Below are 26,085 nucleotides of genomic sequence, written 5' to 3' on the forward strand. Positions count from 1 at the left end.
TTGGAGCAAAGAGCCACCAGAACACTAGACTGCTGGGGCGCAGGATGGATCCTGAAGCTCAGGAGCCAACATCTCCCCCGCCACTTCCACCCAAGTTCACTTTGAAGACATACAGAACAATGTGGCTGCTCAGGAACCTGTAAAATGATGATCTCATAAAAATATATTGTTTGATTTTAATCATTCATCATTTTGTTTTAAAGCAAAGCAAAGCACAATTAATCCTGTAACTTCCAGAACTGTGGCCTTAGTTTGAAAGACTAAAAATGAGCCTATTTCCAATTCTGGGACAAATAAACGCTGGGTGACAAGCAGACAACAGGTAATTTGATCCCCAGAGAAAGAGCAAGGCTCTCTCTTGTGGCTATAAATTGTGGTAGAAAAAACAGGTACTCACTGTCCCCTCATTTGATTCCTCACCTGGTGACCCCTGGGTTCTAGGAAGGTCCTCAGTCATATATCCCAGCTCTGGCCAGGGAGTGGACACCTACACCATTTAACATGACCTCTGAGATTAAGGAGCCATTAAACCCAGAAATCTTAGGTTGTGTGGCTCAGAGGGCAATCTAGGCCACCCAGTGTTGAAATTTCTTTTAGAGTATCAGCTCTGAAATGTGAATATGCAAAACAATCCCATGAAGTGCTATTTCCTGTTCTTCTTTGTTCTTCATGTTGGTTAATTTCTATTGCTCTATTTAACTGATTCCTTCTTCTGTCATTTCCAATCTGCTGTTAAGCCCAGCCAGTGAATTTTAAAATTTTAATACATTTTCAGTTCCAGAATTTCCACTTGGTACATTTTTTAGAGTTTCTATTTCTCTGCTGAGATTTCCTATTTATTCAATCATTACAAGCACATTCTGTTATGTGCTCGAGCATTTAAGAGCTACTTAAAAATCCTTGTCTGCTAATTCTAATATCTGGCTCATCTTGGGGTCGGTCTCCAAAGATTACCTTTTCTCTTGAGTAGGAGTAATGCTTTCCTGTGTCTTCTTACGTTTGCTAATTTTGGATAACCCTAGACATTGCAAATGATATGTTCTAGAGACTCAGGACTCTTGTTACACTTCTTGGAAGAGTATTTGGTTGTTTGCTTTAACGTTCTGGTGACTTGGCCATGCTCTGACCCCAAGCTCTGTCTTCCCTGCAGTGGGTGGCAGCTGTCATCTCTGTCCAGTTCTTCAGCCTTTGCTGGACTGCTGGGGTCTGCCCCACGCGTTCAGAGTTCAGGGGTCAATTAGCAATCTGGACGGAGTTTATACACAGAACTTGGGGCTTCGCCTTTGTGGCGCTCTCCTTTCCAGGCCATCCCCGCTGACTTTCCAGGTGCTGTGGTAGCCCTGAACTCTGTCCCAGGTTAGTCAAGCCAGGAAGATTGAGTGTTTACTGAGTTTGGGCCATCTTTTTTGGTATCACGTGAGGCTTGCTCTGATCAGAATGGATAAGCCATAAAACCTGAAATCCATCCAATGCCTTTGCTATCCTCCAAGTGGCCCCTTCTTCCAAGTGTAACTCTGCCTGCTTGTTGCTTGCTGGTGTCTTTAAGTAGTTATTTTTTATATTTTGCTCAGCATATATAATTGTTCTCTGTGGGAGGGCTGGTCTGATAAGAGCAATTCTGCCCTTACCAGAAGAACCCAGGCCTTGGCCTGCTAATATAAAAATGCAGTGTCAGGTGCCCCTCCCAGAGGATACCGACTCTGGGCCTGGGTGGGGCCCAAGAACCGAGGTCGTAGAAGGGCTGCAGATGACTCCACCTTCACACTTTGAGAAACACTTTCTCACAGCATTCCTGAGTCCTTCAGTCTCTGTTCAAATACTTCCTACCACGTGGATTCCTCCTTATTTTTATGCATATACTCACAGAAAATCTAACTTAAGCTGTATTTATTTACGAAAAACACAAAATATGCACATTTAACAACCAGAATCGGTGACACAGTAAAGCTCACAGATCCTCTTGAAGGAACGTAAGTTCAGGATTCATGCAGTGGTTTGCAAGGCACATCATGGAGCCAAGGGAATGGCAGGGAAACTCCAAACTGGGAACCACAGCAAGCAGATCAAGAGACACAGGGGTTGTCCCTTAGCAGAGGGCCTGGAGAGGAGGCCCCCTTCAGAACTCCAGTCTAGTGAGCTCAAAGAAAGGAGAAGACTGACTCGGGTCAGACTGGCAGGGCTTGAGAAAAGTCTGGAAACTGGAATCCGGGCTCCCCTTTACCGTGGACTAATTTTAAGCTTCTTAAAGACAGACCACACCTACTTTCCCACCGCTACAGGCTCAGCGCCAGCACTCTGCCCGCAGGAGCAGGCACTCAATAAATATTTGCTAAGTGAATAAATAAAGACATTTTCTGGGGCAGGAGGTTATCAAGTGAGCAATCTGGGTCAAAAGGCACTAGGCGTCAGAGAGAACAGCCTCTCCCAGGAGAGCTCTTATCAGGAAACAAAACCAAAACCAAAAAACCGTGAATGGTTAGTAACTGAACACAAATAAATCTGAAAGACTTCAAAGATTGGGTTTCCTCAATTTTCCCACCAAAGGGAGGGCTCAATATTTGCCCTTATTTTTCTAGCACCCACATTACAGGCATACTTACTGTATTGGAATTTTCTTGAAATTCAGAATCTGTGGACAGAAGGCTCAAATTCCTCAGACAAAGTGAGTGATTTGTATCCTGTGAAAGAAAATAGAAAATTCTAATTGAGAAATGAAAAAAATTAGGATTTAGAATAGCCTATCATGCAATAAAACACTTGATTACAGTGTCCCTAAGGTTCCAAATGTCTAGATGTGTTACCAAGAGAGGTGAAAACCACTTAAAGCAAAGGCTATGTGAATTATTTCAACTTTTAAAATCCTGATATTCTTAAGAAGATTCTCTTACATTTCTTAAAAGATGGTTCACAGAGTTTAAGAATTACATCATAACTCAGGCTACAGAGTAACAAAAGCTATAATAATAAATCAATAATATTTGTATAATTGGTCTTCTCATTGAGAAAGTGATTTCACATGACCTCATTCACTAATCATATAAATCTTTGAAGTATTCATATTCTCATTTTATTTTTTAAATTAAAAAATTTTTAATTTACACATTCCCATTTTAAATATGAGAAAATTAATGCTAAGACTTGCAGTAAACTGTCCAAAATCACACAGCTAATTAGCATAACACAAACCCAGTGCTTCTGACTGAAAGGCCATCTTCCTTCCAGTATATCACTGTGTCCTAGCATGGGCATCTCAGGGATCCTTGCCCAGAGCGGTGCTGGGGAGTTCCTATTCAGATACAGCTGCCTGGGCTAACTCTGAACCCTGGATTCCTAGAATGCAAGTTGTAGTTCCATACTTTACATGGTAACCCTGCTTTACCTGATGAATCAGACGTTCATGCACAACTTTACATGGTAACCCTGCTTTACCTCGTGAATCAGATGTTCATGCACACATTCAACAAAAATTCATTGAGCATCTACTATGTATTAGGTACTGTTCTAGGCCCAGGGATACAATAATAAACAAAGCAAAGTTGCTGCCACCAGAGAGCTTACATTCTAGTTGGGGAGGGTGTCAAAAAAAAATATATATAGTATACAAGGTGATGATAACTACTATGGAGAGTAAAAGGAGCAGGGAATGCCAGGGTAGGAGCTGCCCTTTTATTTGTTAGGGAAGGCCTCTTAGATAAGGTGGCATTTGAGTAGATACTGAAGGAAAGAGGGCATGGGCCAGGCACGTATGTGGGGAAAGTATTCCAAGCAGAGGGTACAGCAAGTGCAAAGGCCCTGAGGCAGGAGTGAGCTTCCCTTGTTCAAGGAACCACAAGGTGGACAGTATGCCTGAGGTGAGAGGAAGACATGTAAATTAGGTCAGAGAAGTGACTAGGCCAGAGTGTCCACGGCCTTCTGGACTTTTGTAAGATTTTGACTTTGACTTTAAGTGACACAAGAAGCTACTGAAGGGTTATGAGCCTAGGACTGACATGATTTGCCTTATTGTTTTGAAAGATCAAGGCAGAGTAGGAGTGGGAAGAGGAGGGGAAAAGGTGCTAAGAAAACCATTTAGCAGTTACTGCAATTATCCAGGCAAAAAATGACAGTGGCTTGAATGAAGTAATCAGAAGAAACGATCAGATTCTAGATCATGTTCTCAAGGTAGAGCTAACAGACTTTGCTGGTAGGTGTGGAGTATGAGGGGGAAAAAAAACAAACAAACAGGAGTCAAGAACAACTCCAAGATTTTTGGCCCGTGCCACTAGAAAAACAGAGGTGCTGTTTACTAAGATGAGGAAGATTGCAGGAGGGACAGGTTGGGACACGCCACGATTGGGAAAAGGGGAAGACAGCTGGATGGAGACGTCAAGTGGGAGGCTGAACACACAAGTCTAAAGTTCAGGAAGAAGTCTGGCTGGGGATATAAATTTAGGACTCAAAGGCAATCTCAGAGGCATTGAAAGCCTGAGACTAGAGGGGATTCCTTCCCCTGGGGAGTGAAAAGCCTTCCAGAGAAGGTGAGGTCTGGGCCCCGTGCACTGGGGCACTGCAAGAGTGCTGCTGGCAAGAAACCGTCTTCGGACTGTCACAAAAACTAGAGAATTGATCACAACTTCATAAATGCTGCTTAGTGGACAAAGACTCTCAAATCTTAACATTTTTATTGGGTTTTAGAAGAGACTGAGGCACAAAGGAGCCACATGCCTCAGGTCACATGATTAATGGTGGCGCTTGGATGGGAATTCACACTCTTCACAACCAATGCTGTTTTGCCTCTTACAACACTGGCGTCAACAACCAGGCTCTGGAATCAGACCGCCTGCCTGAAGTAGACTAACGACAAGCTTTGGATACTTAGTTTCTCCTTGCCTCAAGTTTCTTTATCAGTAACATGGGAATAATAACAGTACTGGCATCCTGTGAGTGAGAAAATTCATACAACAGCCCTTGCACAGTACTGGGCATGTAGTAAACATTCAGTAAATATTAGTTACTATTACTAATAAAACACAGGGGAGAGTCCTTTTAAAGGGATCCTCTACTGTTGAAAAATTAGAAACCACAGAATTAAAAGTATGCTGTCTCTTCCCAAATCAAAACTATATTACACATAACTAAATATAATTTAAAAAGAAATGTATTATATACTTTAAGAACCTTGTTACTCGAAACAGGGTCGGTGTGCGTCAGTTTCTTTATCTATGAATTAGTAAAATAATAACAGTACTCACTTTCTAGGTTTAAAAGATGTAAGGGAAGTGCCCAATACCATGTCAGAAGTGGTAACAGTAAATTTACCTCAGCATCTCTCTGGAAAGAAGTAGCAGAGGAGAGGGAAATATGGTGGAAGGGTTTGTAAAGAACAGACAAATCTGCCTAAAGCTCTGCAGAGGCTTGCTCTGTGGTTCAGGGACTTACAGCGGTGGCTCTCACACCTTCTGGTCTACAGACAATTCAAAAGGGCAAGGGACCCCAGCAGACTCTGCTTGGTTCTCCAATGATAGATTAATTAACAGATGTGTGAAGCAAATCATTAATTTGTGTCCCAAAGTCAAGTTCAAACATACCATTTTATAGACATGAATGGGAAAATAACACCCTTTGAGAGCACCCTTCGGAGGCCATTCTGAGGCCTCTGGTTTCAAGACATCTCTTCCACCACACCTGAAGGAAGGGCAGGGCTGAATCGGAGGCTGAAGCACAGGGAGCCTGGTGAAACTTCCGGCTTCCATCACCTCATCACAGAGATATAGATCTTGACACTGACTTCTTCCCTCTCACTAACCGATTTAGAGAGAAGGCATTTTAACCTTTTATTCTGATACACAAACAATTGTTACTGCTCTGAGGTGCTTAGATCATAACAAGAGACTAAAGACTGCACACCTCTGATCCATTGTGATTTAGAAGTGCACCGTACGAGTGTCCTTTGTTATCGTGACCTTTCATGTGACTTTTGAGACTGTACTGAGTGCTGAATGTTTTCTCGCAGCCATTACTGGGGCAGAAAAAGGGTCTTTCACCTGCAAGAATGATAAACAGTGTTAATTTTACCATAAAAGCATTTCACTGGATTAAGACAGCTACTTTCCCCTAATAGAGGAAAGTAAATATTCTAATGAAGGTTCAAGTAATAAACTGGATAAATTACACGTTAATCATCGCAGTCCTAATATTTGAGCAAAGCACTGAGAATGGCCTGTTCCTGGGAAGTTTAAAGAGACTAGTTTTCTTTTTCCCAGATTCCTTTTGGAGTATCTGTGTGCTGGCTTTATTTTTTAAGGTTGGACTCCTATGTCCAACCTTTAGACCCCTTTTAGCTCTGAAAGAAACTCAAACATTACAGGTGAAGGCTAAGCTGATTAGGCTTGCTCTCTCCACAAAGCTCTACAGTCTGAATGGAAACACAGATATTTATTAGCTCAATGAAGGTTAAAAGATAAAAAACTACCTAAACTCACCAGTATGTGTACGGACGTGAGTTTTAAGGTGGTGGCTTGCTGCAAATGCTTTTCCACAGCCATCATGATCACACCTAAATAAGTTGTTCAAGCAAAGAGGACAGCAATCATTAGCTAATAGACCTTTATCTTCAGTATCTCTTGTAAATATAAATTTAAATTAAAACAACTGCTCAGAACACTAAGATCAGATTGATGAAATTGGCTTTACAGATGGGAATGATGGTAGGTTCCTGGAAAAATAAGTGACAAATCTAAGATCAGAGGGAGCTGATGGTCCAGGATGAGTATTTCTTGTCCTACAGGCAAGGCACATGTTGAGAGCCCTAACAATAAAAGCCTTCGGGGGAATAACACAATAGAAGTCTATGGACAATGAGAACACACGTGGGAAATTTACTGAAAATGGAATAGGAGGAGTATCAGTAGTGGGTACAGAGGCTCTCATGCAGGCATGGAGCTAGAACAAAATCAGAGCACACAGGCTGTAGTATAATCATCTATAATCAACGTGGAGAGCTTTTCTCTTTCACTTCCTCCATAACCAAAGCTAGAGGGAATCTTTCCCGCCTCAGAATTCCTAGGGCGTTTATCACACGCTGCTTTTATGACACCAGTCATTTCCAATCTTCATTTATCTCCATGTGCATACATCTGTTATCTGTTCTCCTAGATTGTAAACTCTTTGAGGGCAGGGTCCACGGAGTTCTTTACATCTGCTGTAGCTCCTGCACATAGCAGGCATTCAGTAACTATTTATATGAATAAATGCATTTGCTTATAGCCAAAATATTTTAAGTAGAAAGCTTCTCTAAAGCACTTTACTCTTTAATTACATGTAATCATTGTGTCTAAAGCCCCATCTAACATTCAAGAAAAATTAGCAGTTTTAATCATTACAAAAATGCATGTGATTGGATAGAAATCAGAGTCCCCTTAACAGTCCTACAGGGAAAAAGGAACTTAAGCTTCACCTAAGATTCACCTAAGGAACCTAAGATTCTGCAGAGTAACCAACTAGGATCTAAATACTCTTGCTTTCAGAGGGACCAAGGCTGAGGAATGCATCTGTAATTTTTTGTTTGTTTGTTTAATCTTTGCATCTATAATTTTTAAAACACAATTCCATTTAATTGGTGTTTAAGAGCTCACTGTCCCTGAAAGCTTTTTGATTTCTTGGTATCCTAGTGAGATGAGTGATTTGAGAACAGAAAAGTAGCATATCTAATGCTGTGAACGTAACAGCAATCTCTCCTGCCAAAATTCAGACATTGTTTATGGGCAATTCTCAGTAACATATCTACATGATATTTAGGGGGAATCTTTACAAACTGAAATCTCATTAAAAATGTCATAGAATCATCCCAAAGTTGTTTTTCAATCTCTACTGAATGCCCAGAACCATGCTATATGCTACGAGCAAAAAAAGGAGATGATACAGCTCCTTCCCTTAAGCTTACATTTATATCTATATCTATTAAACATGTGTGTACATATTTATATAAATTGAAATCTACAGATAGAAATGGATGCTCCTGTATCACTGTATATACACGTGACATGTTACAAAGCAACAACTGAATGAATAATAAAATAAAATACCTGCACCACTAGCCTAAGCATCGCTACTCCTCATTTTCCCTCCCGCCTCCTCCCTTCCTCCTCACCTCTTCCTAGGTAGAAAGCCCTTCCCCTGCGCTCAAAGCACTTTCAGCATCTCAGTCTCAGATCCTGTCTGGTTACTTGTGGTTCATTTCCAGCAGACTAAGGTTCTCAAGAGGAGGGCCTGTGTTTTAGTATTTCTCTAGCACTGATCAAAGTACCCACCACATAAGTGAGCTTCAACAAACACCTCTTGAAAATAAAGGGAAAAAAATGAGGCAGAGAGGCTATCATCCACACAGGAGGGGTGCTCCTGGAATCCATCACCACTCCTCCAATTTGCAGTAGCTGGCGATAGCTAACCTGGGGAGAGCAGGCGCTGCCAAAGAACTAGTGAAAGGAATTTCCTTTCCACTTTGAAACATTTTAGAGTCCATCAAGACACCCAGCTGAAACCTGGTCGGGGACAAATAGAAAACAGTAAGACTCACCGAAATGGCTTTTCTCCTGTATGGGTTCGAATGTGCTTCCTCAGATCACTGAGTGTGGTGAAGTACTTGCTGCAGCCTTCAGATTCACAGTTAAACGTCTTCCCTGTGTGAAGCCTCTGATGTGCTTTCAGCCTGCAAGACATCCCAGAGAAACCCGCTTTGTCGCCACGTACTACGGAGCCTTCCACGTCAGCTTAGTGCCGTAGGATCAAGTGCATGTGAATTCTGTATCCATCATGTATTAGTAACATGAGTATCCAACATTTGGTGCTCAAGGAGAAATTCAGAGAGGTAGATAGCACGGTGCTATGAGTGTGACTCTGGAGTCAGGCTGCCTGGCACTCAAATTCTAGTCTCACTCCCTACCAGAAGGGGGACCTTGAACCAGTTACAAAACCTCTCTGCGCTTCCTTTTCCTCATCAGCTGCTGTGAGGATTAGCACTCAGAACACTGCTGAGCACACAGTGAGTGCTTAAGTGATAGCTATTATTATGCTTGCTATTTTAAACCCGATGTTGAAGACTAATACAAGTCTCCTGATACAAGTGGTGGAAAAGAGAAATGGCTACTGAGTGGCCCACTCCCCACTTCTTGAGGGTAGAAAAAAGTTAACATTCCAGGGGAGGCAGGAAAGAAAATCAAAGAAATTTTAGTACCAAGATCCTGAGGCCAACAAGAGATATTCCTCTATGCCAAATATTAAAGTCCTCAGGCCAAGATATCATTTCAGGAGATACAAACCCCCACACAAATGTACTCTGATTTTTAACCAACTCAACACATGTCAATCTTTAAGTAACAAGTTCCTCTAATGAACTGTCAACAGTTAGCCTCACTGTTCTCTTTAAGGCCCTGGAAGTGAACATCTGTCCCGTGCAGGGAGAGCTCTGCCATCTTGACAGAGGTGGGGGCGGAGGCTGGCAGTGCAGGGGAAGGCGCCGACCTGTACAGCGTGTTGAATGCCTTCTCACAGCCCTGCACGTCACACTCAAATGGCTTCTCCTTCGTGTGCACTCGCACGTGGATCCTGAGGCTGTAGGAGGTGAGGAAGGCCTTGCCGCAGCCCTCCTGGTTGCAGACAAACGTGTACTCCCCTCGGTGAGTCTTCTGGTGGGTGCGCAGGTTGCCTGCTGTGCTGTAGGTGCGGGGACAGCCCTCAAAGGTGCACTGGTACCGCTTTACCTGGCAGACAGAGGACACTTCATCAGAAGAGCAGCCCAGGGCCTAACTGCCCCCAGAGCTCGGCTCTCAGGAGATACGGATGAGACAAACAGGTTTGTATCATAAATACAGAAAACAACCTCTAACCCTCGTTGATCAAATTACACCTGGACAAGAAATGATGAGAGGAGTAGGGAAGAGACAAGCCTGCAGGTAGGTAAATGCTCTAAATGAACACAAGCATGGTGTTTTCAGACTCAAGTAAACATCTGTCCTCTAAAAGTGAGCATATACTATTACAGCCACCCATATTCAAACACAATTTGACTTTGTTGTAAGGTCTGATTGAATATCCTGCCTTCTGGCACTATATCTTGCTTGGAACTGAGCAATGTTAAATTGCGTCTAAAACATTCTGAAATTTATATACTCAGTCAGAGGTACACTAGCTCAGTTATATACTAGCACAGTTTCCACTACATATTTTCAGGTCTACAAATTTTTTAAAAAAAATGTATCATGAATTCCTTGGAATATCTGGTAGTACAACATTTTTCAAACTGCCGGCCTCTTGGTTTCCTTTTACGACCACCCTTCTTGAAAGGGTGTTGTACACAGGGGTCTCCGTTCCCTACACGGCCCATGTAACCACTCGGCAAGGTGGCCTTCCTGTGTGAAATTATTCTCTTGAGCTTCCTGGTGGTCAAACTCTTTCTTCCTGTCCCATTTTCCTTTAGCATTTGAAAAGGTATCTTCATGGACGATGCTCTCTCCTTCTGAGAACCTGTCCTTCACTGACAGCAATTTCTGGGGGCTCTCTTTATCTTCCTCTCTAACTCACTCCTTTCTTTAACCTCTATATGTAGGTTTAGTCCCAGACTTCTCTCTCATCTCCCAAGCCTTCCCCATCTCTCCACTGGAGCAGGGGAAACAGCACAGACTTGGCTGCAGAAGACTGAATTCTGGCACTTATGTTTAGGACTTTTCACTTCTCTGAACTTCATGGTTTTTTTATTTCTCTCTCTTTTTTTTTTTTTCCATCACAGACAAGTCAGGGTGACAACAACCTATACATTACGTAACATTCTCAACTTTATTCTCTCTATTAATGGAGGTACTGGGGATTGAACCCAGGACCTCGTGCGTGCTGAGCTCTACCACTGAGCTATACCTACCCCCAGGTGTTTATTTCTAAAAGGCAAATCTGAATGCCTGCCCTGTCTCATAGTGCTTCTGGGCAGAACGAAATGAGACAAATCATTAGGGGGAGGGTATAGCTCAAGTGGTAGAGCACATGCTTAGCATGTATAAGGTCCTGGGTTCAATTCTCCAGTGCCTCCTCTAAAGATAAATAAGCCTAATTACTCCCCCTGCCAAAATAAAAATAATACAATAATAAAATGAGACAAATCATTTGTGAAAAGACTTTGGCAATTATCTGATGCTATCCATATCAGGGTACTAAGTACCGCCCATTCTTCAGCTTCTGCAAACATCATCCTTTAATCATAACCTTTCTGCAAAGCCTCAGTCCGTATCTCTCACCACACTACTGGCATTCATTCAACAGTTAATGAACTACTATGTCCTAGGCAACAAGCTAGATACCACAGGGAAAAAAGTGAAAAAGACAAAACTCTCTGCTTTTAAGGAGCACCAGTTACATGGAGGCAGACATGCACAAATTCTTACACACAGTGCTGAGTGTGACAACAGACACACAGCCATGGTGCCTGAGGAACATAAAAAAGGGAAACCTAACCCTTTTCAGAAAGACTAGAATCAGTGAAGGCTCAGAAGCCGAGGTACTCGCTTGTAACTGAGGGGGGCTGTTTGCCTGTTTGTCTGTTTTTTAGGGATAAACTGAAAAAGTGTTCCCCAGACAAACTGCAAGAGATGGGCATTCCAAAAAGAGTTAACACCTGGAGAATTATACGGAAAGATGAACGAGCATGCTGGTACAGTGAGCCACAAACACACCTGCAGTATGTAGGAGACAGGAAGTGGAATCTAGACAAGTAAGGAGAAGCCTCCTTAGTTAAGCTGTGGAGTAGAGGGAAAGGACAATGGGGGGCCATCGATAGATTTTAACCAAGATAGCAATACAATCAGACTTGGGGTTTAGAAGAGATCATTCTGGAAGCCTGTGGAAGACAGACTGAAAGGGTAAAAGAATAGAAGAAGGGGTAGAGATTAAGAGAAGAGGGACAAGAGTTCAAGACAGAGATGAGAAAAATCTGAACTAGGGAAGTGACAGCGGACATTACGAGGGATGGATTCCAGAGGAATTAAAGGGAGAGAAATGACTGGCAGTAGTGACAACTGGGTGCTGAGGAGTGGCAGGGGTGGGAGAGAGGCCAAGTCAAGATCAATTCCCAAGATTATGACCTGGATACCTAAACAGATGGTCACATACCAATTTTGGACTGGATGGGGGGTGGGGGAGAGATGATGAGTTGGGTTGGAGGTGCTGCCTGGACTTCTGGGTGGAAATGTCTAGTAGACAGTCAGACACATAGGCTATGGCAGGAGAGTCTGGTACATAGAGAATAGCTAACCGCACTGTACATGAAAGTAGGCTGGCTCTACCACTTACTGTGTAGCCTTGGGAAAATTACTTAAGCTCACTAAGCCTGTTTCCTCTTTATAACATGGAGGAAACAAAATCAATCTTTTTAGGGTTGTTGGAAGAATTAGGAATAATTTGTATAAATTATTTCAATATAGGGACTGGCATATGGTAGGTACTCAATCAAATACTGGCTAAGAGAACAAAGGACGGGCCCCTGAATGTCACCAGTATTTAAGGAACTGGTAAAAGAATAGAAGCCATTGACAGGAAACTGGGAGACAGGACTAGGAAATTAGGGAGAGAAGCAAAGGAAAAGGATGTCACAGAAGCCAAAAGAAAAAGGGTCTCAAGGAATAGAGAATGATTAAACTGTTATATGTCAGAGAAAACAGGAAGATAAGGGCTGGGGAAACTACTGGATCCATCAGCTAGGAATTCACCAATGACTCAGCCAGACTAGTTGTAATGGACAGATGGAGTCAGAAATCTAGATTAAGGTGAAGAAATGAAAGGGGGGGATAGAGACTGGAGATGGAGAACAGAAGTCCAAGTGGATGAAGTTGGGTTTGTTTACCTTAAGTGGGATAGGTCTTGAACATATCTGGAAGGAGAAAGGTCCTGGAAGGAAGAAGCCAAGAAACTGGAGGAACATAAAGAGGACAAGGAAGTTTAAAATCTCAAATAGGAATAAGGACATTCAATTTCAGAGAATAGAAGGTCTGAGATGAGGACAGGTGTGACTCAGGGTGGACCACGTTTCTGGGAAAGGGCCAAAAAAAAAAAAAAAAAGCAAATATGTTAGACCTCGTGGGCCACATGGTCTCTGTTACAGCCACTCAACTCTGCAGCTGTATGTGAAAGTAACCACAGACAGTACATAAATGGACAAGCAAGGCTGTGCTCCAAAAAAACTTTATTTATGGACAATAAAATCTGAACTTCACATCATTTTCATATATAATGAAAATATTGTTCTTTTGATTTCAAAAATAATTTTAAAATGTAAAAACCATTCTACAAAATTGAGCATCTGTACAGATTTCGCCTGTAGACCAGTTTGCCAAACCCTAAAACCTGTAGGGATAGGGAAGGAAGGGCCAGACTCCTCCTGTCTCCCCTCTGGCTCTCACCTGCCCAACCCCCAACAGGATCTTGCACACGTTAGGTTTCGTAGGCAAGCACTCGTTCAGCCCTCTCCCCTTCCCATGCCACACAGGAAGTGCTCCATTAACATCTGCTGCACCGACCTGCTGACCAGGCATCCTCATGTCTCTGTGCCTAGTTTTGAACCCAATCATTGCCAGATTTATTCTAGAACAGTATTCTACACATGCCATCTCTGCTCAGATGATAAAGTCCCACTGCCCTAGCCACGAATTCAAAGTCCTTCCCAGGTCCTCTTCTGTCACTAGTCCAACAGCAGGCTCTGTTCAGGCCTACAGGCCACAGTACCCTCTTCCTTAACGGCTACCCTGAATTCCCACTCGCCTGCCTTTGCTCTCTCCTTTCTCCCTAGTAGGAATGCCTGGCTCCTTTCTTCTCAGCTTTTCTGAGCCTCTGTCTCCCTGCCATTCAAGCCTCACTCCCTCCAAGGCCCTCCACTATCACTCCATATCTCTGTGACAGCACCCTTCTCTGAATTCCAATAATATTTAACTGTATCACTCATCTGACACTTAGCTTCCACGGTTGACTATCCTCTCATGAATATGTCCTGATTTCTCATCAAAACCAAAAACCTCTTTGGTGCTGCAAGCTAGAGATTTCAAAATGATCACTGACCAGAAAGGAGAAGCAGGACTACGAATCTGTAACAAAGGAGTCTGCAGGTCTCAATCAAGGAGCTCAGGACAATGGCAAATGACAAAAGCAGAATTTCACTCCTAAGATGCTACAGCAGCTGATAATTTTATAAGTAATAAGTGCCATCGATAATTAACTACCCACTCCAGTCTCTCCACTCTGCCAACCCCTGCTCCCATCTAGGTTTTCTTTCTTGGCCAATCAACCTTCCACTGAATGTTCCATCCTCAAGGACCTCTTCCCTGACCCCCACCCCAAAATAGGACAGGTATCCTTATTACAGGTTCTCACAGCTTCCTGTATTTCTTTAAAGCACATAATATCAGTAAGATTAAATAATTACAGGATTAAACAATTTACATAATCATTTATTTAGTTGCTAGGCACAGTAGCAGCTGGAAAACAGGAGGTACTAAATAAATATCTGTGGATTTACATGAATGAATGAAGTCCTACTCTCCTGTTGGACTGTAGGTGCCATGAGAGCAGGGACCACATCCGTCTTGTTCACTGCCACAGCCACCAGTGCCAGGCTCATTGAGAAGTGACTCAGATTCACTGAGTGAAGGAATGGGTGACTAAACACACAGACAAAACCAAACTAGCAGGACTTAGGGTTGAGGAAAGTCGTGGTAAGGAATACAAGTGACAAAGGAACAGAGTTTCAAGGAGGATGGTCAACCAGGTCAAGTGGAGCAGAGGAGACTGATGAAGCATCTCTTGGATTCAGCCAACTCACAAGGTCAGAACTGCCCCAGCAGGACTAGCTTCATTGGAGGGGTGGGAGCAGGAGCCAGACTGTAACCAGCTGAGAAGTCGGGGAAAAGTGAGGAGCTGGAGACAGTGAATATAACTAGTCTTTCAAGAAATGGCTGAGAAGAGAGAGAGAGGAGAGAAAGTTAGGAGAGGACACAGGCTAGGGGAGGTATTTGTATTTAAAGGTGGGACAGGTGCCTGTCAAAGCAAATAATCCCCAGTAATATACCGAATAAACGCCCCATCTGGAGGGAGGCACTAAATGGAAGTCACTATTCTGTGTCTTTCAGAATCATTTTTAAATAGCACCAAGTTTCACAAAAAGGGAAAACTAAACCTCTTCAAACTGGATCAGGGCAGGAAGTTGCAAAAAACACAGTTACACAGAGGAGGTATTGCACCATTTGGTACATTTAAATACAATTAAGGATTATCATGCATGCATGTATTTTAAAAAATTATGTTTCCAGGGATTATATTGTCCCAGGTGCTGGGAATACAGAAAAAATTGCCCCTACTCTCAGTGAGCTCAAAGTTAAGAGGTGAATCAAATGAACAGACAAGAACAATATGGTATGAGAACTTGTACTGGTAACGAATGTTAGCATATAGAGAAATATAAAGAAAAACTCAGAAAGAGAAACTTAGACTAAGAAAAACTTAGACTTGGGGATGATTAAGAAAAGCTTCTTGAAGGAGGTGATGCCCAAGCTGAACTAAAAGAACCTGAGGGACAGGTGACATGTAATTAATTTGCCTATTGAAATTAATGAAAGCATCTATACTAGGAACATAATGTCATCAAAGATTCCACTGGAAAACACATTTCTCCAGAAGAGCTTAAGAACTATGTCACTTTAATTTCCCTGTATGGCCTCAAATGGCTGTGGATGACTAAGTTAAGGAGCCTGGAGCAGCACAGGACAGGCTCACAGAGGACAGGGTCTAATGCTAGTAATGGGCAGGAGGCACGAGCTCTCAGAGAACTGAAGCTGATTTATAAAACGTTCTGAGTGGGTCTAGAACAGAGAAATAGTTAACAAAGATGATTTCCCTGTTCTGCTAAAAGGACCAGAGAAGGAAAGGTGAATGAGACAAACAAAAATGAGAAAATCAAATACTGGAACTCCAGAAGACAAAAGCTTAAAAAAATTCAGAAAAGAAAAAAGGCTGGGTTTCTGCTGGAGGAAAAAGAAACGAGCCCGAGTAATGTGTAATACTACACACTAACAGCACCGTCCTCAATAAGGAAAGGGAAGTCTTATTCTGAGCACCCAGAGTATGAACATTGTTTAAAGTTTTTTAGGTTTTTTTTTTTTTTTGCGGGGGTGGTAATTAGGCTTATTTATTTATTTACTTTTAGAGGGGGTACTGGGAATTGAACCCAGGACCTTGTGTACGCTAAGCATGCGCTCTTCCTTGTGAGCTATACTTTCCCCCCTTGAACATTCTTATAAATGAGTAATTGGCTTGGCTGTTACGGCTGGAAGAGCTGCCCCTTCCTCCCATCACTAGGGACTTCCTAGCCCTCTCCCCAGTACGAACTCTGTTCCCACGCTAGCAATGATCTCCTTTCTCCTACTCCACAATGTGAGCCAAAGAGTTGAACTAGAAATAGAAGAGCTCTAACTGACCTCCACTGCCACTGCAGAGCTGAAGTCATACAGCTGTTCTCCACACTTCAGCCCTTTACCTTTACAGAACTAATGCCATCCTGGTGCCCCTCATTTCTCAGCCCTTTCCACAGCCAGCAGGTCTCAGTGTCTGATTCTCCCCCCTGTCTTTGCAAAGGTGACATGTTATGATAGAAGAGCACAGGCTTTGGCATCTAGAAAGTCTCAGTGCAAATCTCAACTCTACACTTCCTAGTTGTATGTGGCTAAGCCTCCATTGTTTCATCTGAAAAATCAGAACTAATAGTACCTATAAGACTGTTAGGAAAATTAAATACAAAACTACAATAGAGCGCCTAACACAGTGATTAGCATACAGCAGGTACACAACAGATGCTAGCCATCTTACCCTCTCGTCACTGCCACTGCTGGCATAACAGGAGTCCTCATTCTTTAGCTGTGAGAGCCCTCAGCTTATGAGACCAGTAAGTCCTGGGGATGTAATATACAGCATGGTCACTGCAGTTAATAATTCTGTATTGTGGGGTGGGGGTACAGCTCATTGGTAGAGTGCATGCTTGGCACGCACAAGGTCCTGGGTTCAATCCCCAGTACCTCTGTTATGGGGAAGAAAACCCCAAAACTGTATCGTATATTTGAAAGTTGCTAAGAGAGTAGATCTCAAAAGTTCTCATCATGAGAAAAAAAATTGTAACTATGCATGGTGATGGATGTTGACTAGACTTATTAGGATGATTATTTTGTAGTATATACAAATACTGAATCATTATATGATGTTATGTGTCAACTGTATGTCAATTTTTAAAAATTAAAAATAATTTTTAGGTGGGTGGTATAGCTTAGTGGTAGAGTATGTGCTTAGCATGCACAAGGTTCTGTGTTCAACCCCCAGTACCTCCATTAAAAAAAACTTTTAAAAATAATAATAATTTTTAAAAAGAACCCCCAGCTTTGCCTGGTGCCCTGACTGTCCGCTATGGAAGTAATAACTCTCAGGGGCCTGCTGCTAAAGAAATCCAAGAAGTCCAAGGGACAGACTATGAGCGTGGAATGTTACCTGCGGCAAGGGCTGAACTGAGAACCCTGCAGTGGGACTCCAAACACATTCTCCTTGTAAAACGTGGTTATAAACAGTGGTTCACACTCCACAGTAGTATTAATATGACAGTTCAGCAAGTTAGGGGTTACCGGGTTCCAGGGAACTTAAAACACAATTTAGAACCTTGTTTTAGGAGAAAATGTTTCCTGAAGAGTTCCTAACAAAGACAATTTTAATCTTTTCTTTAACAGATTACCTCCATATCTCCTTCAAGAACCATGTGGGCCTATGAGGAAGAAAAAGTAAAATGAACATTCAGTGAACAACCACCATGCACCAGACACTATGCTAAATGTTTTATGCATACACTGTTGTATATTTATATATGAATAAACCTCATTTAATCTTCACAAAACGCAACGGGATATTTTCATTTCAATTTTACAAAAGAGGAAACAGAGCAGCTTGGCCCAGGCCACGTAGTATATACCAGAACAAAGATGAAACCCAGGTTTAAATTATCCCTTCGCACATCACAGAAGAAATAGCTTTAAGGATAAGCTTCATTTAAATAAGGGCAAAACATTAACATTCAGATTCTTTCTCTAATGTCCTACAACAGCAAAATTTTAGCAATACTCAACAGGTACAGCCTATATAAAATGAAAATCTGAGAACTGTTAGTCCTGCAGCACCATATTGGAAAACCAGTACGAACACAAAACCACCCTTGTCCCTTTTCCAAGCCAGTGGGCTCAGTGATGGAAATGCTGACGGCTGCAGAGAGGTATGGAACACACTCACAGGCATACGGGGACAGCGCTCAAAGGGCTTCCCCTGGTGGCAGAGGGAAAACGCTTCCTGCCCTGGTGTCCCACCAAACCTAAACCTCGCGCACACAGCCTCTGGCAGTCTCCCTTCTAGACTCTGAGTCCCTCAGGGCAGGGGTGACTTCTTTGTCCTTCCTGATATTTGACAAAAGTAAATAAGTAAAAGCTTGTGGAAAGAAAGAATGAATCCTTAACACTAGAATTTCAAGCAGACACAGTCGCAGTCCTAGTTCTGAATGGTCATCTCGTGGGAGTTCAGAGGGACTGGGGAAGGAATGTAGCCACAGTGTGCAAAGATGAGATGTGGGTGGGTCCACTCTGAAGAGTCAGTAACAACCTGGTTTGTCTCAGTGCATCATTCCACTGCCTGAGGGATTGATAATGAGGAAAGAGATTGGAACTGGGTCTCCCGAGGTACAGGACACATTGCAAAAAGGCTTGAAACACTGGAGTCAAATCTTACCCCTTATTCTTATACTTAAAATAAATCTCTTGGAGTGTCACTGACCAACCCAGCAAGCAGCCTAATTCATAAAGCATCACTGTAACTGTGCTTCTTGGGGGAAAAAAATGTTCTTTCCCGATCAATGCACTGGAATACCTGGGTGCAGCAGAAAGAACATATTTGGTATGTGATTGCTGGGCTTCTTCACGCTTCTTGGCCAGCTATCCAGCAGAAAAATGCAAGGTCAGTTAGCGATGGGTGGGGTGGGGGGGATGTTATATTCACTGATGTGGTTCAGAGGTAGCTGAACAGGTAACCAGACAGTCCCGGCAGGTTCACAGATGCAAGGAAGTTTGAGAAACCATTGACTGCATGAACCAACTAAATGAAACACAGCTTTAGAAACCTGGAATAGAAAGGCATTAAAGGAGCAACGCTTAAGAAGGCTGATCCTGAGCAGAATGACAGTCATTTGGATTTGAGATTTTTCAAAGCTACCAGATCAACAGGTAGACATTAGTAAAGAAGGAAGTATGAGAATAAGACATGTGGAATTTGAATCGGAATGACCAGTGGCTCTGTGGAAGGAGAAGACAGTACCTGTAGCAAGGTTCTGATTGGTTTATTTTTGCGCAAGACAAGCATGAGGAAAAAAAAAAAAAAAGAAGTAACAGGTAAGCCAACCACAAGCTATAGGAAACAATGGAACAATCAAGGGTAAACAGGAAAATCAAGCTAAAATCTGACTCAGAAAATAAGCTGCTTAGGAAGCCAAGAAGACTAACTAGTTATCAAATGATTTGATTTCTCAAGAGTAATGCCTGGGCATAGAGATGGAGAAAAAGACCAAGTTTTGTTTTTTTATTTTTTTTAAACAAAGGTTAGTAGGGGGCGGGGAAGTATGAAATTCCGAAGTGTGTTATCTAATAGTCATAAACATTGGTCTCTTCAAGCCAATTAAATGGATTTCAATGCCAAAAAATAAAATAACATCACTATTAAAGAAAAAAACTACAGTAAGATGGTGCTTCAGTCAGGCAAGTCTCCTGAATACCTGGTCATGGGGTAAGATTTCAAAGACTGAAAAGCCACTGCTGCTTCTCCCCCAACCCCCAACCAACCCCACACCCAATAATTTCAAAAACAGTTTCTAGGGGGAAGGGTATAGCTAAGTGGTAAAGTGCATGCTTAGCATTCAGGAGGTCCTGGGTTCAATCCTAAGTACCTCCTTTAAATAAATAAATAAATAAACCTAATTCCACCCACCACCAAAAAATTAAGTTTCTAGAACCTTCCATGTAGGTCTCATGGATAGAGTGGGAAAACATGGTGGGAGGAAAGTACAGTGAGCTTCATCCGTGGTAGACTGAACCAGGTGCTTACAAGTGCCCTTGACCCTGTCCTATTCCACGTGATTATCAACGACCAGAAGACAGGAATGGTAAACCAGGCTTGCAAGAAGGACGAAGTGGGAAAGAGACAGCTCCAATCACTGATTGCATAATCATTCCTTCCCTACCATCTTCTCCCTTCCTGCCTGATCAGCACTTCCCAAAATGTGTTCCACAAAACATTGGCTGTGGAAATGAGACTTGAAAAATGGTTTCCCAAGCTCAGAATATTTGGAGAATTCTGCATTTCCTTCCTTCTTATTTTCAGAAGCTCTTGAGAAATCTCATACTAATAAACCTCTGTCTTAATGTTTCCCAAACATTTGCTCTTGACACACTCTTACACAGTAATCATTAACTGAGGATGGCCCAAAGTTTAAGCCCTCAGCCATATTCAGATTTCCCTCTGCGAAAGAAATGATTCAATCCCCTTAAGTTACTACTGCCTCATCGCTCTTCTTCCTCCAACTACCATATTTTAAAAAAAGAAAAAAAACCCTTGACACTTCCTGCCTCCTGTTTCCTCACCACCCACTCACTTCTCCATCACTTGAAATCTGCTTCAGCCCCCAGTGCTCCAGTGAAAGTCTTCCTATGTGATCATCTGCGCAAACAGCAGAACTAATGGCTTCTCTTCACTCCCTCGGTCCCTCCGCAGTCACAAAGGAATACTTACACTTCTTGAATCTCTCTTCCCTCGGTTTCCACAACACTGTCTTCCACCCATCCCTGGGACTATGTGATCTTTGGTTCCTCTTTCTCTTTCTAAAATGCCTTAAATTCTCAGAATCAACTCTTACTTCTCCCTTGGGTAATTTGCCCACAGTTTGAACTACTGCCCCTTCATGGATCCACAAGTCTAATCCCAAGCCACGTCCTTGACTTCAGATCCACATTCCCAAAGGGCTTCTCAACTTGTTCACTCTACTTTTCTCCAAGGACTATACATACATTCAATGTACTCCAACCAAACTCATCCATTTCCCCACCAGACTTTCTCCCCTGCCTGTCTTCTTGATTCCTGTTATGGAATCACCATTCCTGGAGGCTGAGGGGGACAGGAGAGTCAGCCGCTTTCTCCTCAGCAAACACAGAGCGCTCTGAATATGCCTCAAAGTACCTATAACAGTGGGCTCTACTTAACTCACTTCCTAGACTTGAAGCTCCATCAGTCATCTATGTGGCCCCTATGCTAAGAGGCAGAAGAAACTCAACACACTTGGAAAAATGGATGAATCCTTTGACTCATACCCAGTTCATGGCTCCAGTAATATACCAAGTTCTCTTATATTTCAACAGAAGTTCTGGATTCTTTCCATGCTATCCTTCATCAGAATCAAATGAAATCACAAACCTAAACTACAACTATTTCCCAACTGGGCAGTCAAGCTACCACGGCTACCAGAACAAACTTTCTAAAATGCTACTCTAACCACATCACTCCCTGGCTCCAACACCTTCAGTGGTTTCCCGCTATTTCCAGAACACAGTCCAAGTCCCCTGGCATGCTACCATTGCCTTCCACGTCTGGATCTCTGCTACCTTGCTGCCCTGATCTTCTACAACTCCCTATGTTCTAGTCTCAAGGTAGTGTGGGTAGCCCACTGACTGTTTTGTACGTAAAGTTTTATTGGAATACAGTTAATTGACATTTGCGGCCAGATAATCCATTATTTGTTGTACGGAGCTGTTCTGTGCACTGTAGAAAGTTTAACGGGATCTCTGGGTTCTACCCGCTAGATTCCAGTAGGAATTCCCCAGTGTGACAACCAAAAATGTCTCCAGACATTGTCAAATGTCTCCTGGGTGACAAAACTGCCCCCAGTTAAGAACCACTATTCTAGAGATTTCCAAGTGCAAGCTAACAGTAAGATGTCACTGCTAATAAAATCTAAATCATACAGTAATTGTAGTACAGTGTCCAGATTAAGAGATAAAGAGTCGCACGGTATTCAGTGCTCATTGACTCACACTTGTGAGATTGTGCCAATTACGAATTTTAAGAGGACTTTGGAAAACTGGAACTCGTACAAGCAAAGGTGACCAGGCTGATGAGAAACTTGGGGGAAAAGGTTCTAAGAGGGATATTTTAAGAGAATGGAGGTGTTTAGCCTGCACAGGAGAAGATGCAGAGAAATTCATGATCTTTAACTACTTGATGGGTTGTCCTGTGGGAGGAAGCTTGCTGTTCAGGGAGGAAGCTTGCTGTTCAGAAAGGGAGAGCTAGAACCAGTGGGCAGCAGCTACAGGAGGGCAGATTTTGGCTCCATGCGAACAAAAGCTTTCTAACAATCAGAGGTGGCCAACAAATGTATGAGGCTGAACTGTGAAACACTATGCTCTCCTCATTCTGGAAGTGTTCAGGCAGAGACCAGAGGACTTGATGTCAGAGGTGCTGTGGAGAGTCTCCTGCATGAGATGGGAGGTAAAACAAGCTGGTTTCACTAAGGATCGTTTTGCTCTGAGATTCTAAGGCTAGCAAAGGAAAACCACAGGCTGTGAAAAATAAAATTCTCCAGTTTCAAGACCTTAATTACAGCAAAAGGGAAAACAATCTGGCTAAACGATTCACTCTATGGCTGTTTGGTAACATCTACGTTTAGTCCCTGGCACTGCAACCACCGGTCATTGGGCTTTTTCTTGTTGACCTGTAATTAGTTCCTGGATAACATATGTCACTACCTTTAACCACATCTTTTATTCTGTTAATTACACCACTAGTACAATTTGTTCAACGTATTACAGTTTTCAAAGCACTGTAATATGCCTTACCTCATTCAACATTAGCCAAATCTGAGCATGAAAATTTTAGATAACCCGCTCTCATTTACTGTATCTAGTCTGAGTTGCTTACGAAAGAAAGCTAGCCTTTATTATTCACTAAACGTTCACTAACAAAGCATATTCCAGCAAATACTCATCTCTCCCAAACAAATCGTTCATACACTACCCAGAGATAAGCCAAATCCAGTTATCTCCACATCAGAAACATGGGTTTACCTCTGTGAAACTTCTATTTTATTTATGATTTGGGAGGAAATTTTGAAAAACTAATTTAGTTTTCCCCAGTTTCACTGCGGTCATAGAAACCAGAAGTTCCAGAAAGCAGTCACAACAAAATGTGAAGCATCTACAGTAAGCAAAGCCATTGTAGGGCCTCATTCCCGGGACTCGTATACTCCCCAGCTGAAACAGCCAAGAAGAACCATGTAAGGACTTTCCCCAAAGCCACACTGCGCCCTCACCCACTGCTTTACTTACTTCTTTACGTTTCGTTTCTGGACATTCCGACTGCAGAGTGAGGGTTGCACCTTCAATATTTCTTGGCATGGGCGTGGAACCAGGGTTTATTGTTAAATGGATCTGATCTGGAGAGATAATGTGTTGCACATAACCCTGGGACATCGCTTCATGATCTATTAGGTGAAAGCCCTCTTCACCCCCTACTAGAAAAGGCAAGTGTTCTCCGCACTGTCCATCGTCATCTTCGTCCTCCAAAGTGCCAGGGTCCTGCTCAATGAGAACAGTCGTCCTATCATACACAGTTCCAGATGAGGAAGGCACCAGTCCGTTCTTATCCACAAACCTGAGCATCTTGTCGTCGGGGGTCAGCTCATCTTCCTCTGCCTCAAAGTAGCTGATGCTGTCGTCTGGACTGTGTTCCCCCATGGTTCAATCGTGCTCAGCCCAACTGTGAGAACTGGAAAGGTAGTGTCCTGTCTGCAACAGAACAAAGCCAGAGTCAGAGCCACACCCCAGGACCCAAGGACCCCCTCAACAACCACATGGCTCTGTTCTCCTCTCGTTTCAAGAGCAGGGCAAAGGAAGTGAAAAATCATCTTCCTTGGGAATAATTTTATTTTAAGCTTAAGTTTAAAATCCACTAGGTCATTCTGAAAGAAAAACAATGCCTTTTTAAAAAAATGGAAGTAATAAGTAGCAGTTCATAAGACCTTCCAAATATGACCTACTGTCAAAATCTTTAAAAGTTGGTCAAAATACCTAATGGAAGAAATAGGAGCAAACTGTTTAAGGCTGAGTTGCTATAAATCTTTAAGGAAACTCAACCCAAATATCCCCCAAATCAGACCAGAGGCAGTACAGTTTATGGTGGAAAGGGCAGGGCTTTGGAGGCAGGGCAACTTCCCTACAAATCCAGGCTTTACTACATACTACTTGGGTAACTTTTCTGTGCCTCACTTTTCTCATATGTAAGGTGGGACTGGTAATTCCTGTTCTCACAAAGTTGTTACGTGGAGTAAACGAGATAATGTATGTTACAGCACAATGTCAGACAACAGCAGAGGAATTAAGTGTGAACTTGTTCTCCTCTTCTGAGAACAGATGTCTCAGCTTCTGGGTAGAAGGGCTGATCCCTAATCAGGCATATCTAATGAAGATCACTTTGTCTACTTATCTCCTAAAACAATCTGGTGTCCACTAGAAGCTATAGCGTACTCTCTGCAATGAGGGAACGATGAGTCTTATTTTTGTTTCTACTGCCCTAAGCACAGTACACTGACGCTAGGAGTTCAGGAAATGTCAGTTGAATGAATGAAAGACCTGCAGATATACCCTCTTGGAAAGATATACTCTCTTGGCGAAAATACCAAATTTGAACTTTTCCTGTTCTGCAATAGTGACTCTTCTTTTACCTGCAAACACACAGGTTCTACAAACATGGGTTTGGTGGACAGAACAGAGAATTTTAAAATAATCAGCACATCCCTTTTAGTTTTCAGTCTAGCTTTGCACTTTATCTGTCTCTTCTGCTCTGGATTAGAAAGTGAACCTTTACGTAGTAGGGAGGCTAGACAGAGTGGTAGTTACCAGAGACAAGCCAAGGGATCTGATCCGGGAGGAACCGGCCCGACCCCTTGCTCTGGCTTACGCAACCCCGTAGATGCACATTTCGCTGCATCTGAGAAGAAAGATAAGAGCACTGGGGGCCCCACTGGGCTGCCCCGGCACCACAGGCGGCAACGCGGAGACCAACTGTCCGGAACAAACAAGACCAGGAGGCTTGAGGGGGGCAAACGAGAAGTACAAACGGAGCACCTTTGAGAAAGCTGGGAAAAGGAACCTGTCTGGGATAGCCCCCAGCCCAGGGCTACATGGAAAAACCCGAGGACGGGCTGGGGGGCTCCAAGCCCAGCAAGGAGGGGCAGGGTCCGGATCTCCATGGAAACAGGGGAGGGGGGCTGGATACCCATCCCCATGGAAACGGAGGAGGGGTGGGGTCCCTATGGTGACCGGACTGGGGTCCCTACTAGGAAACGCTTCAGGAGAGACCCTAAGTCCCGCGCCCCCCAGGAAGTCCCCAGCCCAGGCCGCGTCTAGTTTCGCCTTTTACCTCCGCGGCTCCCGGCAACGGCGGCGGCGGCAGCAGCTTCTCCCCTCCCCAGCGGCACCATGATTGCCCCCACCTTCCCCGAACGTCACTTCCGCTTCCCCTTTCCGGAGGAAGGAGGAGATACTGACTCCGCCTCGCCCTGGCTCTTCTGGTTGGTTTAGCCGGTGTGGAGCCCGAGCTCGAGCCTCCAATTGGCGAGCGGGAGGGATGGGGCGGGGCATCGCGGAGACCTCGCGGGGCAGTGAGTTTGTCCCGGGCGGCTAGTGCCCGCCTCGTCCTCCTCTTGCCGGGAGTCAGAGCTCCGCTCCAGATGCACCGGACTCGAGGGAAAGGCATCGAACTCCCAGTCACTAATTCAAAGTAGCTTCAGGCCGGCCTGCGCTGCCCTCGCCCTGGCAGCCTCAACCGCAAACGGAAGGACCATGGTTAGCCGCAGAATTACCGCAAGGAGGGATTCCCAGATTTTTCCTTCTGTGGCCCGTTTCCTCTCCAACAAAGTTAATCTGGGCGCGAGGGTCCAAGAAAGGGAGATTGGACCCCATTGGC

At 43.3% G+C, this 26,085-nt stretch overlaps 1 protein-coding gene across 2 annotated transcripts in view; it reads right to left on the bottom strand.

Moving 5' to 3' along the window:
- The window catches only part of MTF1 (metal regulatory transcription factor 1), a 36,240-nt gene extending 10,582 nt beyond the window's left edge, over positions 1-25,658 (bottom strand). For both annotated transcript variants that reach the window (XM_014560592.2, XM_006186341.3), the window contains exons 1-7: positions 25,540-25,658; positions 23,448-23,906; positions 9,499-9,737; positions 8,555-8,686; positions 6,462-6,535; positions 5,887-6,023; positions 2,601-2,678 (exon numbers count right to left, since the gene is read on the bottom strand). In XM_014560592.2, the coding sequence (XP_014416078.1) occupies positions 2,601-2,678; positions 5,887-6,023; positions 6,462-6,535; positions 8,555-8,686; positions 9,499-9,737; positions 23,448-23,855 (1,068 nt within the window). In that variant the 5' untranslated portion in view covers positions 23,856-23,906; positions 25,540-25,658. The remainder of the gene's footprint in view (positions 1-2,600; positions 2,679-5,886; positions 6,024-6,461; positions 6,536-8,554; positions 8,687-9,498; positions 9,738-23,447; positions 23,907-25,539) is intronic.
- Positions 25,659-26,085: the final 427 nt, after the last annotated feature.

This window comes from Camelus ferus, chromosome 13, assembly GCF_009834535.1.
Source record: "Camelus ferus isolate YT-003-E chromosome 13, BCGSAC_Cfer_1.0, whole genome shotgun sequence".
Taxonomy (NCBI): domain Eukaryota; kingdom Metazoa; phylum Chordata; class Mammalia; order Artiodactyla; family Camelidae; genus Camelus; species Camelus ferus.